General features: G+C 35.0%; 1 protein-coding gene across 4 annotated transcripts in view; it reads left to right on the plus strand.

Moving 5' to 3' along the window:
* The window catches only part of SPATA17 (spermatogenesis associated 17), a 201468-nt gene that overhangs the window by 136525 nt on the left and 48564 nt on the right, over nucleotides 1-16379 (plus strand). For 3 of the 4 annotated variants that reach the window (XM_049635223.1, XM_049635225.1, XM_049635224.1), the window contains one exon: nucleotides 4862-4997. In XM_049635223.1, the coding sequence (XP_049491180.1) occupies nucleotides 4862-4997 (136 nt within the window). Of the gene's footprint in view, nucleotides 1-4861; nucleotides 4998-16379 lie in introns of those variants that run through there. The other variant, XM_049635226.1, reaches the window with a different exon arrangement.

Genomic DNA, 16379 nt, shown 5'->3' on the forward strand with positions numbered 1-16379 from the left:
GAAAGAAAGAAAGAAAGAAAGAAAGAAAGAAAGAAAGAAAGAAAGAAGGAAAGAAAGAAAGAAAGAAAGAAAGGAAGAAAGGAGAATGGCGTCAGTGGAATGGCAGATAAGGAATGATGGAAAATGGACAGATCAAGTGCATTCTAGGAAGCTTGACAGATGGACTGAAGAATATAGGCTTCAATCAATAGGCAAGAGGGGTTCATAATTTGTAGATTTCAGTTATTTGGCAGTGAAATAAATGAGTTGGAGGAAAACCTACCATTGTGAGTGGCAATAGTAGGAATATAAAAAAGGGGTAATAAAAGGGAGTTATCAGAGAGAAAAAATATATAATTCATTAGTCTTCTTTTTTTGGAAAATATAGTAAGTATACTCAGGGACTCATTTTCCCTGAAGCTAATTGACTGTTTTTAATTTTTGCTTCCCGAGATTCCTTACAGATTCTTCCCTAACCGCCCACACGTTCAGGTAGTGATGTGTCTTTAAAGCCACTGTTTGTCCACAATGTATTTTAGAATTTATTCCAGATCTGAATCTTTGATGAAATTATAAAAATAATAGGCTAACCTGTATCTTCTTTACTATGCTGTTCATCCAATTGAAAAGAAATGACTGCAAGCAAGAAGTGCATCTGAATATCTATTTAAAATTGGTAAAAGATAACATTTCAAAAAGTAATTGATATTTTCTAAAAGTTTGATTATAAGCTAAATTGATGTTTTTAGGGTTTTCATAGCCACTTATACTTTTACAGAGCAAATCCTATTTAAGAATTAAATAATTTATTCCTAATTTGAAGCTAAATATTTGAAAAATGTTTATAAACATCTAAATATTTTGAATACGTTACCTACATATGCACATACATACATACATACACTTAAGAATATGCATACACGTTCCTTCAGTGAAACATTATGGCTGAATGAAAGTAAAATTAAGTCATGGACAGGAAAGTGCTTAGTCTTTCAGCCTCGTCTTCTCAGCCATCCATTCCCTTGAGAAAGCAAATTTTGTTCAGACACAAAAGAAAAATGTACTATTAAAATGCACTTCAGAAGTGATAAAAAGTGTAAGTGCAGCAGCCGGCTCACAGCACCCCTTTTGTATACTCAGGGACATTGGGGCCACATTAATTTTTGTGCAGGTGATGTCCATCCCATGTGCAAATTAGTACTGGAAGGACCATAATCTGTCTTATATGAGAGCTCTTTTCCCAGGAGCGTATGTAATACATGCTTGTGTAATCTTGTGTGATTCCAAGCTCTGTGTTCTGTTTATTTTTATTTCAAACAAATTTTTCCTAAGAATTTTTCATTAGGAAAAATATTAAAGAGCAGTCTATTAATAAACATTAAAAATACTTTATAGAGAAGTGTGAAAACTGATGAAATAATGCTTGTTTCCCCTTACTTTTTAAAGCAAATTTATGAACGTAATGGCAAGGAACCAAATTTTCCATTGAATTTAGATTTTATTTAAAAGCCTCTCTTGTGTTAATTAAATGAGGTAATATAATATGAAAATATTGACAAATGGTTAGGGTCAATAAATCTGTTGAACTTCAACTTTGTTTTTCCAAAGTCTGAATTTTAGAATTTTCTTCTCAGCAGAATATTCCACTTCACTGTATAATATATATTTTTTATTGCCCAGATCTTTTTCTCTAAATGTTTCTTTTATTTAAAAAAGCATCAAACTCCAACTTCGTTAGTATCATATCTTCTTTGATTACATTAATGAAAAGTGTTTGAAGTATATTCCTGTTTCCTTCATTAGATTTCTTTCCTCCAGATTATCTTTTATAAAAGCTTTTATGCTTGGAGATGTGTCTTTCATGTTGGTATTTCCCCCAACTGGTAATCCATTCTTACATTCATATTAAAGGAGACTCTAAAAATCAGACTAGAAACTGTAGTTGTGTGTGAGTGTGGCTTTTTGACTGATAGGCTTTTCATTAAGAAATCTTCAAATGTCGAAATTTGAAGTTATTTCTCTGGGCATTTCCAGGATCTTTTGAGAGGATGCATTAGTCAGATGAAGCGTTTAAGTCCCACTGCCAGTTCACATAGAGATGAGCAAGGGAAGAGTTCACTGAGTAGACACTGATTTAAAACCCATATATCCCATTTGGTGCTTCCCCCTTGGCCTGCCGCCTGCTCCCACTGAGACCAGAGCTCTCCAGTGTAAAGTTTCTGACAATAAACTCTTCTCATGGATGCATGGACTGGGAGAGGAACCTGGGGATTTAATCACTCCTTGCGTAGACTTTTAATCTGTTTCCAGTTTTATCCCTCACTCTCACCTTCTGCAACAACTGTAGCTTTTTCCCCTGAGCCTCGCCAAGGTTGTGCAACATGGACCTTTCCCTTTAGCCTCTCCCTTTTCTGGAACTGCAATTTCAGTTGTTTTGAATTATCTATCTGCTTTTCACCTGCCCAAAATTTGTTGGTATTTTAATCTGCTGTTTCTCCTCTCCTGTCCTCTTTCTTCTTGTAGATTTATAATGTTTTTTCTTTACTCTTATTTCAGAGGGTTCTGGTGAGGTTTTTTAACAATTCACCACATTACATCAAAATCCTAGATGTGGATTTTAAAACTTTGATCTTTTATGTTGATCATGGTAACACATTAAAATAAGAATGATCATGATAATGATAATGGTGGCTGTGACAACAAGCTACTTCTACTTGTTCATTCCTTACAACAACCCTGGATGAAAGTAAAATCTCACATAGAGGTCAAGTAACATCCATAAGGGAACACAGCTGGCAAGGGCAAAGCTAAGATGTGGATACTGGTCTGGGTGACTGAAAAGCCCCATTATTCATAACCCCTGCCAAAGATGCCTTCGTTATTTGGGTGAGTTAAAGAATGAAAATGAACTACTGTCTTACAACATACACAAAAAGTTTACTTAAAATGGATTAAAGACTCGAATATGAGACCTGAAACCTTAATTAATACTCTTAGAAAAAAATCATAGTGAGTTCCTTGACCTCGGACTTAGGGATGATTTTATTGGATTTGACACCAAAAGCCAAGGCAGCAAGAGCAAAAATAAACAAGTGGAACCACATCAAAATAAAAAGCTACACAGCAAGAGAACCCATCAACAAAATGAAAAATCAACCTACTTAATGGGAGACAACATTTACAAATCATGAATCTGATAAGAGGTTAAGGTTTAAAACATATAAAGAACTCATACAACTTAATAGCAAAAAGAGAAACAGTTTAATTTTAAAACGGACAGAGGACTTATATAGACATTTTTCCAATGAAGGCATACAGATGGGCAACAGGTATATGCAAAGATATTCAACATCACTAATCATCAGGGGCATGCAAATCAAAACCACAAGGAGGTATCACCTTACACCTGTCAGAAAGATATAAGTGTTGGCAAAGATGTGGACAAAAGGAGACTCTTGTGTACTGTTGATGGGAATGCAAATTGGTAAATTGGTGCAGCCACTGTGGAAAACAGTGTAGAAGTTCCTCAAAAAATTAAAACTAGAACTCCCTACCATATGATCCAGCAGATTCACTTATGGATTTATTTGAAGAAAACAAAAACACTAACTCGGAAAAACCTATTCACCCCCATGTTCACTGCAACACTATTTACAATAGCCAAGATATGGAAATGTCTTGTCCATCAGTGGATGAATGGAAAAAGAATATGTGGTATATACAATGGAATATAATTCAGCCATAAACAAGAATGAAATCTCGCCATTTGCAACAACATGCATGGACCTTGAAGGCATTATGCTAATTGAGATAAGTCAGACAGAGACAAATACCATATGATCTGACTTATATGTGAAATCTTAAAAAAAAAAAGTTCTGATAGATAACCGAGAACAGATTGGTGGTTGCCAGAGACAGGGGGCGGACGGCAGGTGGATGAAATGAGTGGAGAGAGTCAAAAGGGTGCAAAATTCCAGTTATAAAATAAGTAAGTTATTGGGATGTAATGTACAGCATGATGCTATCATTTATAATACTGTATGGCATATTTGAAAGTTGCTAAGAGAATGAATCTTAAAAAATTCTCATCACAAGAAAAAAAATTCTGTAACTGTGTATGGTGACAGATATTAACTAGACCTGTGATGATCATTTCACAATATATACAAATATTGAATTATACTATACATCTGAAACTGATATAACCTTGCTTGTCAATTATACCTCAATAAAAAAAGGAAAGTATATTTGAAGACAACCCATTTCAATGAGAATTTTTTATACTGGGCATCCTTTTCATTTTTGGATACCACTTTTAAATTAAGAAAGTTTTTGTTCACACAATAAATTTTAAGTAAGTTACTTGGCATCATTAATAAGTTTATTAAAATTTTTCTATATTTCCAAAATATTTGAAACTTATAAAAAATTCTGTGAGAAAAGTTTTGGTATCTCCATTTGCTGAATGAGACATGAAGATTCATAAAAGTTAGTAACAGAGATAGTGGCAGAGGTTGAAGTGGAATCCAGGTATTCTGATTCCAAGCCATGTTTTACTTTCACTATGCGTTAGTACTTCTCTAAATTCTAATTTTTTAGGGGCGCCTGGGTGGCTCAGTCGGTTAAGCGGCCGACTTCAGCTCAGGTCACGATCTCGCCCTCCGTGAGTTCGAGCCCCGCGTCGGGCTCTGGGCTGATGGCTCAGAGCCTGGAGCCTGCTTCCAATTCTGTGTCTCCCTCTCTCTCTGCCCCTCCCCCGTTCATGCTCTGTCTCTCTCTGTCTCAAAAATAAATAAACGTTAAAAAAAAAATTAAATCCTAATTTTTTAAATCAAATATCTGTAGATATATAATTAACAATATCACTTAAATATTCTTTCAGGTTTTTGCCATTTTCTTCCTACCATAAAAATAAAAAGTACATCCCATTAATGCATTCATCAAGCAAGTATGGTCCCAATTCTTACGGAAGTCAACATTTTAGAGATGAAAATCCTAAGAAATGGATCTGTGACAAGGTAAGTTGGTGAACATTTAAAAATGATGTTCCTTTGGAAAGGCCAAAAATATGCACCAATTGCAACAAATATAAATATTCTCATTGCAGCTAACACTTTCCTGGTTATAAAATTATTTATAGCTATTTTATGTATACATGACACTGCTGACTTGTGGCAGTGAAAGGTTTGTATTTTTGTTTTTTAGTGTTATATGTCAGCCACCTTATGATCTCTGACATGCATCATGGGTTTGCCAAAGCCAGTCAGGGTCAAAGTTTGAATCTGCGATTACAGAGTAGAGTCCACTTCTCAGGCACGGAGATCAGCGCTTGGTTGTTTTCTCTCAACCTCTGTGTGTATGTGGATAGATGGAGAAGTAGATGATAGATAGATGGATAGCTAGATAGATGGATACATAGATAGATGGATGGATGGATAGATAGATAGATAGATAGATGATAGATAGATAGATAGATGGATAGATAGATAGGAATATATAATATGATATAGAAAAGAAGAGGCAAATAAATATTAAATGACTCCAGAGTTATATTTGTTAGCATTTACATAAAAATTTCTAAATAGGAAAAACACCAAGATTTCTTGTATAATATGAGGCCAATGAAAGTTGTTACTGTGTGTTTGTCCTATTATCTAACAGAAAAGTGAAGTTGTAAGTGACTTTTTGGAAAAGGGTTAAAGCCACTGAGGTCTATATAGTATATTAGACATACTGGTTCTATTAATAGTCTGTCAATGAGGATTTATTCATTTACACACGGCCTCCTTCCAAAAGGATTTAAGGCACCATACTAAAAGGCAAATACAGCAAAGGTTATATTTTAGAAATAAAAATAAGAGAAAGTGATCTTAAATGAGAACAGTTGTCTATGCTCACAAAATAAAGGGAACATCACTGCAGTGGCAGCAGGAATTTCAGCTTATAGATGGCGAAGATGAAGAGGAACACACAAGTTATAGACATATCCTCATTACTCAAGAGGAAGAAACATGTTAGACCCTTAAGAAAAATGAGATCTTTCTTTATTTTACTAAACTCTAAGAAAAAGTCTTTTTTTAGGATATTGTAACCATGGGATTACCAAGGGTAAGTTACTGGGGAATGCTGTGGATTCTTTAGAAAGTGCCTTTTTCTTTTCACCTACTAAGTCATCTTTCTCAAAAAATGATCTCTAAAATACTAAATAATAATTCCACAGCATAAGGAATGTGTACAGTGAGTAGTTCTTCCTAACTCCTTGATTGGCAAACCTAAATATTTGGTGATGATGTATTCTAGGCATTTGCTTTTACCTAATATGCAACCATTTAGAATATAAGCTAAATATAATTTTCAAACTATTTAATTTCATATTTTGAATGTGCATAATATGATCTACATCGTATTTCTATTTGACATAAACATCTTTTGCTTTTATGCCCTCTCACCATTTTATTTAATTCAAGGAAGTGTTCATTTCTTTAAAACATAAATGACTTACCTTAGGACATTAAGCTACTTTACAGTAAGAAAGATTCTTGTGCAAATGTTTCTTTCCTAAAATAATACGGTTCTTTTTGGTTTTATATGAGATTCACCTCATACATTCTGACATTCCAAGAATATGCATTTATCTGGGGTGCCTGGGTGGCTCAGTGGGTTAAATGTCTGACTCTTGATATCGACTTAGGTTGTGATCTCACAATGGTGGGATTGAGCCCCTGGTCAGGCTCAAGGCTAAGCATGGAGCCTGCTTAAGATTCTCTCTTTCCCTCTGTCTCTCTCTGCCCCTCCCCCGCGCTGGCTTTCTCTCACGCGCAGACACACGCTTTCTCTCAAAATAAATAAATAAATAAAACGTTAAAAAAAAGAATATGCATTTGTCGTACTGAAGTAAGCAACTTCATGGACATACAGAGACTTTTGGTTCCTCGCTAAAGTGAAAATAGTTTATTTTGTTCTTTTGAGGAATCATTGTGTGCCTCTGCATACTTTTAGAAAGTATACATACTTTAAAAGTTAATGACAAATAATTGTTCTTGTAGGCTCCCAAAATTAAGATGGAAACGTGTAGGGATTTTTAAAATCTTATTAAATCATGAATCCACTTAATCCTACATAAAACCATGTAAAAAAATACTAAAAACAAATTGAAATTCCTTCTTCTCTCCATTCCTTCCTTATTTCTTACTACTTTCTAACCTCTTCAAATAACCATATTAAATAAACAAATCATTCTTCTGTGTGGCTGATGTAATCCGCACAATATAGGGGGAGACATTTTGTTGTTTATATGTTAAATCTTACAACTATTAGACATAATTTATATTTTGACTTGATATTAAGTGATTTGGGTGAGAATTGGGTCCAGTAAACTACTAAAGGTAGGCTTCTTTTTCTTTATTTTTATAAAACTTTGTTTCTTGATTACTGAGGTTGTAGTTAACAATTTATTCATTATTAGTGGAGTAAGGATAGTTTTAGGGAAGCTAGAGTTATTAAGCTCCAAATATTGAAGAAGGAAAGCTGACCTGGTTTGTGCTTCTTCTGCGGGAAGACAGACTGTTTACAAACATTTAAATGTACATGACATTTAGTTGAAAGCAGTAAATTGATTTCAGCCAAGAAACAGCTCAATTAAATATAGGTGGTTCCTGTTTCTCCACATTTTCCATCATGTTTTAAGATCATCCCTTTCTCTTGTATCTTCTGTAGGCATGGAGGTTATAATTTTCAAATGATTTGTTACACGATGTTGAAAGGTATCAGTTGAGAGAAAATCAAATGTTAATTAGATACTGTTTCTCTAATCACATTCACATTAACTCAATTAAATATAAAATATTGTTTAGTATTTTTGTTTTCCGTTTAATGCTGTTGGTACAAATAACACTATACAAGGACATCACAGAGTCAACACATGGAGAGCAAATAGTACAGTTTTTTCTTCATAGTATGAAAATCAATAATGAAAACTAACATATATATTATTTTTCTTAAAAGCATGGAAATCTATAAGAAAAAAATATAATAAAATATATCATATCACTTACGCATATTTCTTTAATCTATTCATAAAATGCTCCAACTTAAGTTGTTAGATTGGTAGGCCTGTGTCTTAAATGGTCAAACTTTTGAAGTTCAGGTAAATAATTTGTATTTATAAATCCTTTGTCATGCTGATATCAGTCTTTAAAATAAAAGTGAAGTTCAATAAGGAGTATATTCCAGTCAGTCACTATTAATTTAATCTATTTGGTTAGATCTAAAAGAGTTGGACAATACAAAAATACAGTATACTAGAAACATTCTTTTGGTTGTCCAAACATTCACATATGTTCATATTTACTGAAGCAGAAGTAATAGTCTAAGGCCTTTATCTAAATTGGAATGAGTTCTCATATGCATTTTAGACAATTGATTTTAATGGAACGATTTCATGTTTTCCCATGTTTGCAGAGTTCAGGAAGAGACTTTTAAGACGGCTCATGTTCATAGAGCCTTTCTTCCTATGCCTTATTGTAGGTGAATTACAACAGCAGGGCAGCCCTTTTTTGTTATTTTCACATACATTTTCGTCCTAAACAGGATTTCATAAGCTACAAAGCATAAAAATATCTAGTACTCCGAAGAATTAATTTAGAGAACCTAAGCATATTGCACAGAACATAAAGTTGACCTTTACCGTCTACAGCTTTTGGAATGGAGTGGGATGTGGAACACATCATAGATTTAATGTGGCACATCGCTGTCTGCAGAAACTTGGGTGGGACTGTGACTGCTTGCCCATTGCACCCGGTGATTGAATCTGCTGTCACCAGCATCCTGATAATAATGAACATTCAGCTTAACGACCGTGATTATGATTATCATAATTGATGTGCAAGTGCAGTGTGTGGGAATCATTACAGCTGAACTGTACAGCAGAGAAACATGCCTCAGTTATGGATAATTTTACTTTTATGCATTGATTGGGATAAAATATGCCATTCTATTTCAACAGACCAGCTTCATATAATTTTAAGAATCTTTCTGTACATGTTGATTGATGATTACTTACTTGCTGAAAAACAGCCCCTTACAGTTGTTTGTTTTGTTTCGTTTCATTAGTAAATGTAAACAATTAAATAATTAGGTGTAATTGAGGGAAAACATTTTGCTTATGAGGTTGGCCTTCAATAATCAAGTATTCAGTTTAAGTGTTTTCTCTCTCTCTCTCTCTCTCTCTTTCTCTCTCACAATGCACCAGGGACCAAAATTCTTCAATTTTTTTTTTTCCTGTGGTTACGCTCGTATTAGTCTTCTTGAGGTCAGTAGGCTTCAGGAAAAATAGGAGTTTAAATAATTTTTATTATAGATCTATAGATGTATTTGCATATGTATATATTTATTATACTCATTTTTATGTATTTTAGAAAACAGGACAGAGGCAAATATTATTTATTAAAATAATATTTAACCTATAGAATAATCTTAAAATATGTGTATTTACACTATCTATGCTTTTTAATCACTGCCTTGTTTCTGATAGATTTATTGTATTGTGTAGTAATTTTCAGTTATGCTTTTACAAAGGATTTCTGATTTGAATTTTAACTTGTGAATGAAAGTGATGGGTGCAGTGATATATCCAAGATTTTCAGTAGCTAAGATCTGACTGTATTAGTCTATGATTATTAACCTAAGGGCTTAATTTGCATTTAAGTCCAAAATGTTACATTTGAGTGACGAACAATCATAATAGAACACATTTTCATAAAGCATAGTAAGCTATTAAAAAAAACTTTTATTTTGTAACTGCAGTAGAGTCTGGGATTGAGAGATCTTTCCGTCAGATTATTAATAACTGTACAGCTCTAAAGAGACTCTGGCAAACATTTCCTTCTGCGATCTGTAAGATTTACGTTACCCCAGGTAAGCTGTTTGCCCTACAGGTGCAGCTGTACTGCATGGTATAGGACAGAATCTTTGTTTGACAGTGAGAGGTTTTATAGCTCGCCTGTAAAATTTTTCTTTTGACAATTTTTGGTCCCAATGTGATTCTTGAACTTTATTAGAAGTTCTTCTTTAAGTTTGTCTCCAAAAAGTCAACATATGCTAGTCTTCTTTGCGTACTTACTAATTGAGGAATTCTTCAATGACAAAGATCTTGGAATATGTTATCTGCACTTCTCTGCAGTTAATCTCTTAACCTTAATTTAAACAAATAAAACCTCAAATGCCTCTATTTATCTTGTTGTTGTTGGAAATTAGGTTAATGTATCAGCGAAAATTTTAGGCTTCTAGACTTTTGCCCTAATCCCTAGGTATAGGATCACAGCTTTAATTTCTTTCTGTGCTCCTGATGATGTCTTTATCTGACTTGGCAAGAAAGGAGGTTTACCAGAATTTGGAGCACCAAAATGACTGCAAATGTAACAAGTGAATATTGTTGGTGTCTTAGAAAGAGGCTGATTTTGATCTTAGGCATTATGGAAGTGTTGGCACTATTATATGAACATGAGAATTAGCATGAACGATACTTACTCAAGTGTCATTCTGGCTATGTCTGCAGGTTTGGCATGGAGAAGTCAAAGGGATATTTGTGTGTGGTGAGAGCATCTAAGACATACTCTCTTAGCAACATTAGTTCTCTAGAACTTATTCATCTTAACACTGAAACTTGCTCCCTTTAACCAATATTGCTTCATTTTCTCCATCCCCAGTCCCTGGTAGTCACCAATCTACTCTGTTTCTAGGAGTTAAACTAGTGTAGATTTCACATATAAGTGAAATTATATAGTATTTGTCTTTCTCTGACTTATTTCACTTAGTATAATGCCCTCAGGGTTCATCCATGTTGTCTCCAATAGCAGAATTTCCTTTTTTATTGCTGAATGATATGCTTGTGTGTGTGTGTGTGTGTGTGTGTGTGTGTGTGTGTGTATCATGTCACATTCTCTTTAACCATTCATTCATCAGTGCACACATAGGTTGTTTCCATGTCTTGACTATTGTGAGTTACCTGTAGTGAACATGAAAGTGCATTTACCTCTTTGAGAAGTGATTTCATTTCCTTTGGTTATATATCCAGAAGTGGGATTGCTGAGTGATACAGTAGTTCTATTTTTGATTTTTTGAGGAACTTCATAATGTTTTCCATAAGGGCTGTACCAATTCATGTTGCCATGAACAATACATAAGGGTCCCCTTTTCTCTATGTCCTCACCAACACTTATTATTATCCCTTGTCTTTTTGATAAGAGTCTAGCACATTATTAAGGCTTTTGTTATATATTGTCAAACTGCCCTGAAGAGAATGTATAGTTTATTCTATAAGAGTGACAGTAAATTTGTAGAGATGTGAATTAATTTTAGAAGTGTCAGGAATACACATAATGTTAAAATTGAAAATGAATTGGATATGATAACGGAAGAAAAAACAAAGTTTTCTGATTACTCCTAAGTTTCTGCAAGGGACCAACTGAACATTGGGAAAAGAAAAGGATCAGAGTTTGCGGGGCAACTGTAGGGAAGGAATCTTGAGTTCAATCTTGCACATGTTTGGGTTTGAGATGACTTTGACTCATCCAAGTAGAAATGTTAAATAAATAGCTGAATATACGTGTCCGTTGCTTCAAACAACAGCTTTGACCAGAGTCACAAAATTGAGTAGATCTGGTTCATAAATAAAATTTAGTAAATTCGGTTCATAAATAATCCTTGAAATCATGAAAATGAGCAAAATAGCCTAAAGTAAAACCACAGAGTAATGAGAGGGCGGCTAGAAGTTTTGAGGAATGCTGACGTTTAATGGCCATTTGGAGTGAGACGAGCGGTAAAGGAGGTAAACGTGAAGAAAACCAAAAGAATATGCTTATCAAAGAAGTCAAGGAAAGATAATGCAGTAAGAGTGATGAACCATGGCCAGTGATGCTATGAAGTTGAAGAAAGTGAAGATTAAAAGAAGCTCCATAGATTTAGAGAAATGTAAGTCATTGGTTACTTAGCAAGAGCTGATTCAATGACCATATGAGGAACTAAGCCGGACTGTAGTAGCTTGAGAAGGACTAAAAAAATGGGGTTGGCGGGTGGGGTAAGGGAGAGATCAAACGTAGATAATTATTTGAATAAGTTTGGCTGTGAAAGGGAGAAGAGAGGTTTATAGGGCGATGGCTATAGGGAAATACATAGTGAAGTATCCTTTTTAAAAGGTGGAAGAAGTTAGCATGAATAAATTTTACTGTGCTGTGTCTATATTATGATTTCACCAGTTCCTGTGATTTCATATTAATTTGTCTCTTAAATTAATCTTTTTGAATGTTCATATTCGGAAGCAGTGCTGAGGGCAGTGCTCCTGCAGCTCAGCCTTTGCCTACAAATGTGTTTAAAGCTGCCATTCTCTCCCACAGGCGATTTTGCAGTTTGGGCAACGTATAGACACATTTGTGGCTGTGACACTGGGCGCAAGGGGGTGCGAGGGGGTGCTACGGGCTTCTAGTGCCACCCACCTTGAGGCTCTGCACTCCTAAATTTACTATAATGCACAAGACAGCCCCCCACAACAAAGAACTATTTCCCTAAAATGTCACTCATGCCGCTGTTTAGAAACCTTGGGTTAAAAAAGAGTATGCATGTTTTTAAGGCTTTTGATTCATCTTCCCAAATGTCTGACAGAAAGAGTAATCTCATTTGCAAGTCCACCTAGAAATTTATGTGAGCTTCCATTTCCCTGCATCTCATCAATTCTGAGTATCGTTTATCATCATTAATTTTACAAATGGAAATGGCATCTTTAAAATTTTACATTACTTTGATAAAAATTTATCCTAAAAATCTTTTCAGATTATTAGTCACTTGCTCTATAAGTTACATGTCTACATCTTTTGCCCATGTTTCTTTTCATTAGCTTGTTTTTTCTCTATTATTTTTTTTTAATTATATACATGAACACTTACTTTCGAGGTAGGTTTTTTTCTTATTTATCCTGCTTGGAATTCTTTGGATTCCTTAATTTATAATATCTTTTACCAAATTGGAAAAATCTCAGCCACTATATCATCTTCAAAGTTTAGTATTTCTTCCTCCTCTTTAAATTTTCTGGAATTCTGATTTGATATGTTTTCTATATATGTGATGTATTGTAACCTTTATTTCATGTTTTTCTTTGCCTTGTCTCTTCATGTTGATTGTTGTATACTTTTATTAAAACTATTTTGTGTGTCTGTCTTCAGTTGTGTGTACTCCGGTGTTAAATCCATGGGATTTCTAGTCTCAATTTTTTTTTTTTTTTATTTATATACACTCTACTTTTTTTTTTTTCTTTTTCAAGTGAGTCCAGTCAATTTTGATACTGCCCTGTTCATTTTTTATTCTTTTAATTCTCTTAAAAAATTATTTTTGGTGGGGTGCTTAGGTGGCTCAGTTGGTTAAGCTCATGACTTTGGCTCAGGTCATGATATCACAGCTCGTGGGTTCGAGCCCCGCGTTGGGCTCTGTGCTAGACAGCTTGTTCAAAGCCTGGAGGCTGCTTCAGATTCTGTGTCTCCTTCTCTCTCTGCTCCGCCCCCCCCCCCACTCATGCTCTATCTCTCTCTGTCTCTCAAAGATAAATAAATGTAAAAAAATAAAAAAATAATAATAATTGGAGCGCATGGGTGGCTCCATTGGTTAAGCTCCCTAATCTTGATTTTGGCTCAGATCATGATCTCACCATTCATAAGATCAAGCCCCACATTTGGCTATGTGCTGACAATGCAGAGCCTGCTTGAGATTCTCTCTCTCTCTCTCTCTCTGCTGCTCCTCTAAATAAATAAATAAATAACTTTTGTGGCTGCCAGCAATTAGCCCAAAGGTTGTTTTCATTATATAATTCCAAAGTTTGATGTTCAGTCAACTCTGAGTCATGATGGATTTTTTCATCGACAGCCTTCTTTTTGTTATTTAAAATGGTTTTCATTTAACGTTTTCTATTGTCTTAATTTTTGGATTATGAGTTTTTGTTCCTTGGAACATTATGTATGGGAATTTTTTGATGCCTGGTTTAAGGTACATTTCTTCAGAAATGGTTTCTGTTTGTTTCTACCAAGAGCTTCGTGGTACTGCCCACCTGGGACCTCTGTGAACTGAACTTTGGTTTGACATCCAAACCTATATGAGGACAAGTTCATTGTTAGGAACTCGCAGGAAAGACTTCTTTTTTTCCCTCTGTCTCTCCACTCAACCGACAGCCGAGAATGAGACAGGGACATCTGGCAAGGTCTCCCTCCTAGGGTCATTTTCCTTTTCTCGTTCATCTTCAGAGAATGTCATTTTTCAGGAGTGCTGCATTTATACAGAGTTCTCCAGTGTAACTCTCACACTCTGCTGTCACCCAGTTGTCAGTTGCTTGATCGTGTACCATGTTACACCCAAACTCTAAGAGTCTGTAAATAAATACATACCTCGAGACAAATACTGACTGTGGCCCTCACGAGATGTGCACTTTCTTGTCAATTCTTTCTTACAGAGAATCCCTTATGGTTTTTTTCCAGGTCATCTGTATATTAAAAAGATCTTAAAATCTTGGGGCATCTTGGTGGCTCAGTCGGTTAAGCATCCAACTTTGACTCAGGTCATGATCTCATGGTTTGTGAGTTGGAGCCCCATGTCGGGCTCTCTGCTGACAGCTCAGAGCCGGGGGCCTGCTTGGGATTCTGTGTCTCTCCCTCTCTCTCTGCCCCTCTCCTGCTGACACTCTCTCTCTTTCTCAAAAATAAATAAACGTTAAAAAAATTTTTTTAAAGATCTTAAAATCTTTTATCCAGAAATTTTAAGTGAAACAAACCTCCCGAACTTCTAGTTTGCTGTATTGCCAGAAATTAAAGTACTGACATTTCTCTATCTCAAATGTTGGGATAATTTTTGCTAGGTAACAAATTGTCTATTAATTTAAATTGTCTATTAATTCTATGAGGTTATTTTAGAGGGGAATGGCTCTTACCTAAGATACCCTTGTAAAGTTTTTCTAAATATTAAATAATTCGTTACCTTAATATAGTATCAGTTGATTTGAAATTTATTCTTATGTGATGATGATTCAGTTTTACATTTTTACAAATAGCTACGAAGTTCCCTTAATACTATTTATTATATTGTTTCTTATGGTTAGCAATGCTATTATTTTTATTATTCTCTTCATTTAGTTACTATTTTATTTACTTTGGGATTTTTTTTTTCTTTTTTAGAGACAGAAAGAGCAGGGGAGGGGCGGAGGGGGAGAGGTTTAGAAAGTCTGAAGCAGGCTCCAGGCCCAGCTGGGAGCCCAGCTCTGGGTTGGGACTCAGGATGGTAAGATCATGACTTGAGCTGAAATCAAGAGTCAGACGCTTAAGCAACTGAGCCACCCAGGTGCTCCTAGACCTTCTATCATTTTATATTAACGTTTCTATTGTATGCACCACACTTACAGTTTTATATATTGTATGTTCTTAAAATGTTACCTCAATTACGTGTCAAGCAGATACAGACACCAGAATATTATTTATAATAATAATGGCACTCTCCACCTGACTTACAGAAAAAAATCCTCCTATTATTTGGAGTCTTACGTGTCCCTCTTCGTGATTCTGTGCTTTCGGTTCCTAACTAGAGGTATCTGCTATCCTAAATTTTTAATAATTTCTTCGCTTTGATCTATACTTTTATTACATATATTTATATGCCTAAACAGCTAGTTTTGCATGATTAGGCACTTTACATATACGTCTTTTTATAGGTGTGTAAATTATACCACGTGTTTTTTTTAACAACTTGCTATATAGCTACATTTCATTCTTTTTCACTGATGTAAAGTATTTCATACATCAGTTTGCCACAATTTATCCATTTTACTGGCGATGAATATGGGCTTGTTACAGCTTTTTGGCTCTAGGAATCCATGCCGCTATGAGTATTACAGCTGCTCTCTTACATATCTCCTGGCTCCTGTATGAAAGGTATTACTGTTTGTAGGATATGTACATCTTTAAATTTGTTCATAAGAACTTATGTTTCAAAAGGTTCTACAGATTTAGGGTAATAAAGGGATATCTAGTATTCCTGACAACATGTATTATTGTTAACTTGAAAATGTTTTGCCAATCAGGGGCACCCTCGTGGCTCACTCAGTTGAGCGGCCGACTTCAGCTCAAGTCATGATCTTGCGGTCCGTGAGTTCAAGCCCCGCTTTGGGCTCTGTGCTGTCAGTTCAGAGCCTGGAGGCTGCTTCAGATTCTGTGTCTCCCTCTCTCTTTGCCCCTCCCCCACTCAGACTCTGTCTGTCTCTATCAAAAAATGAATAAACGTTAAAAAAATTAAAATGTTTTGCCAATCAGCTAAGTGTAACGTTACAGTTTTAATGAACATTATCTTGATTTTAATGCAGTTGTGCTTTCTTCTCG

This window comes from Panthera uncia, chromosome F1, assembly GCF_023721935.1.
Source record: "Panthera uncia isolate 11264 chromosome F1, Puncia_PCG_1.0, whole genome shotgun sequence".
Lineage (NCBI taxonomy): Eukaryota > Metazoa > Chordata > Mammalia > Carnivora > Felidae > Panthera > Panthera uncia.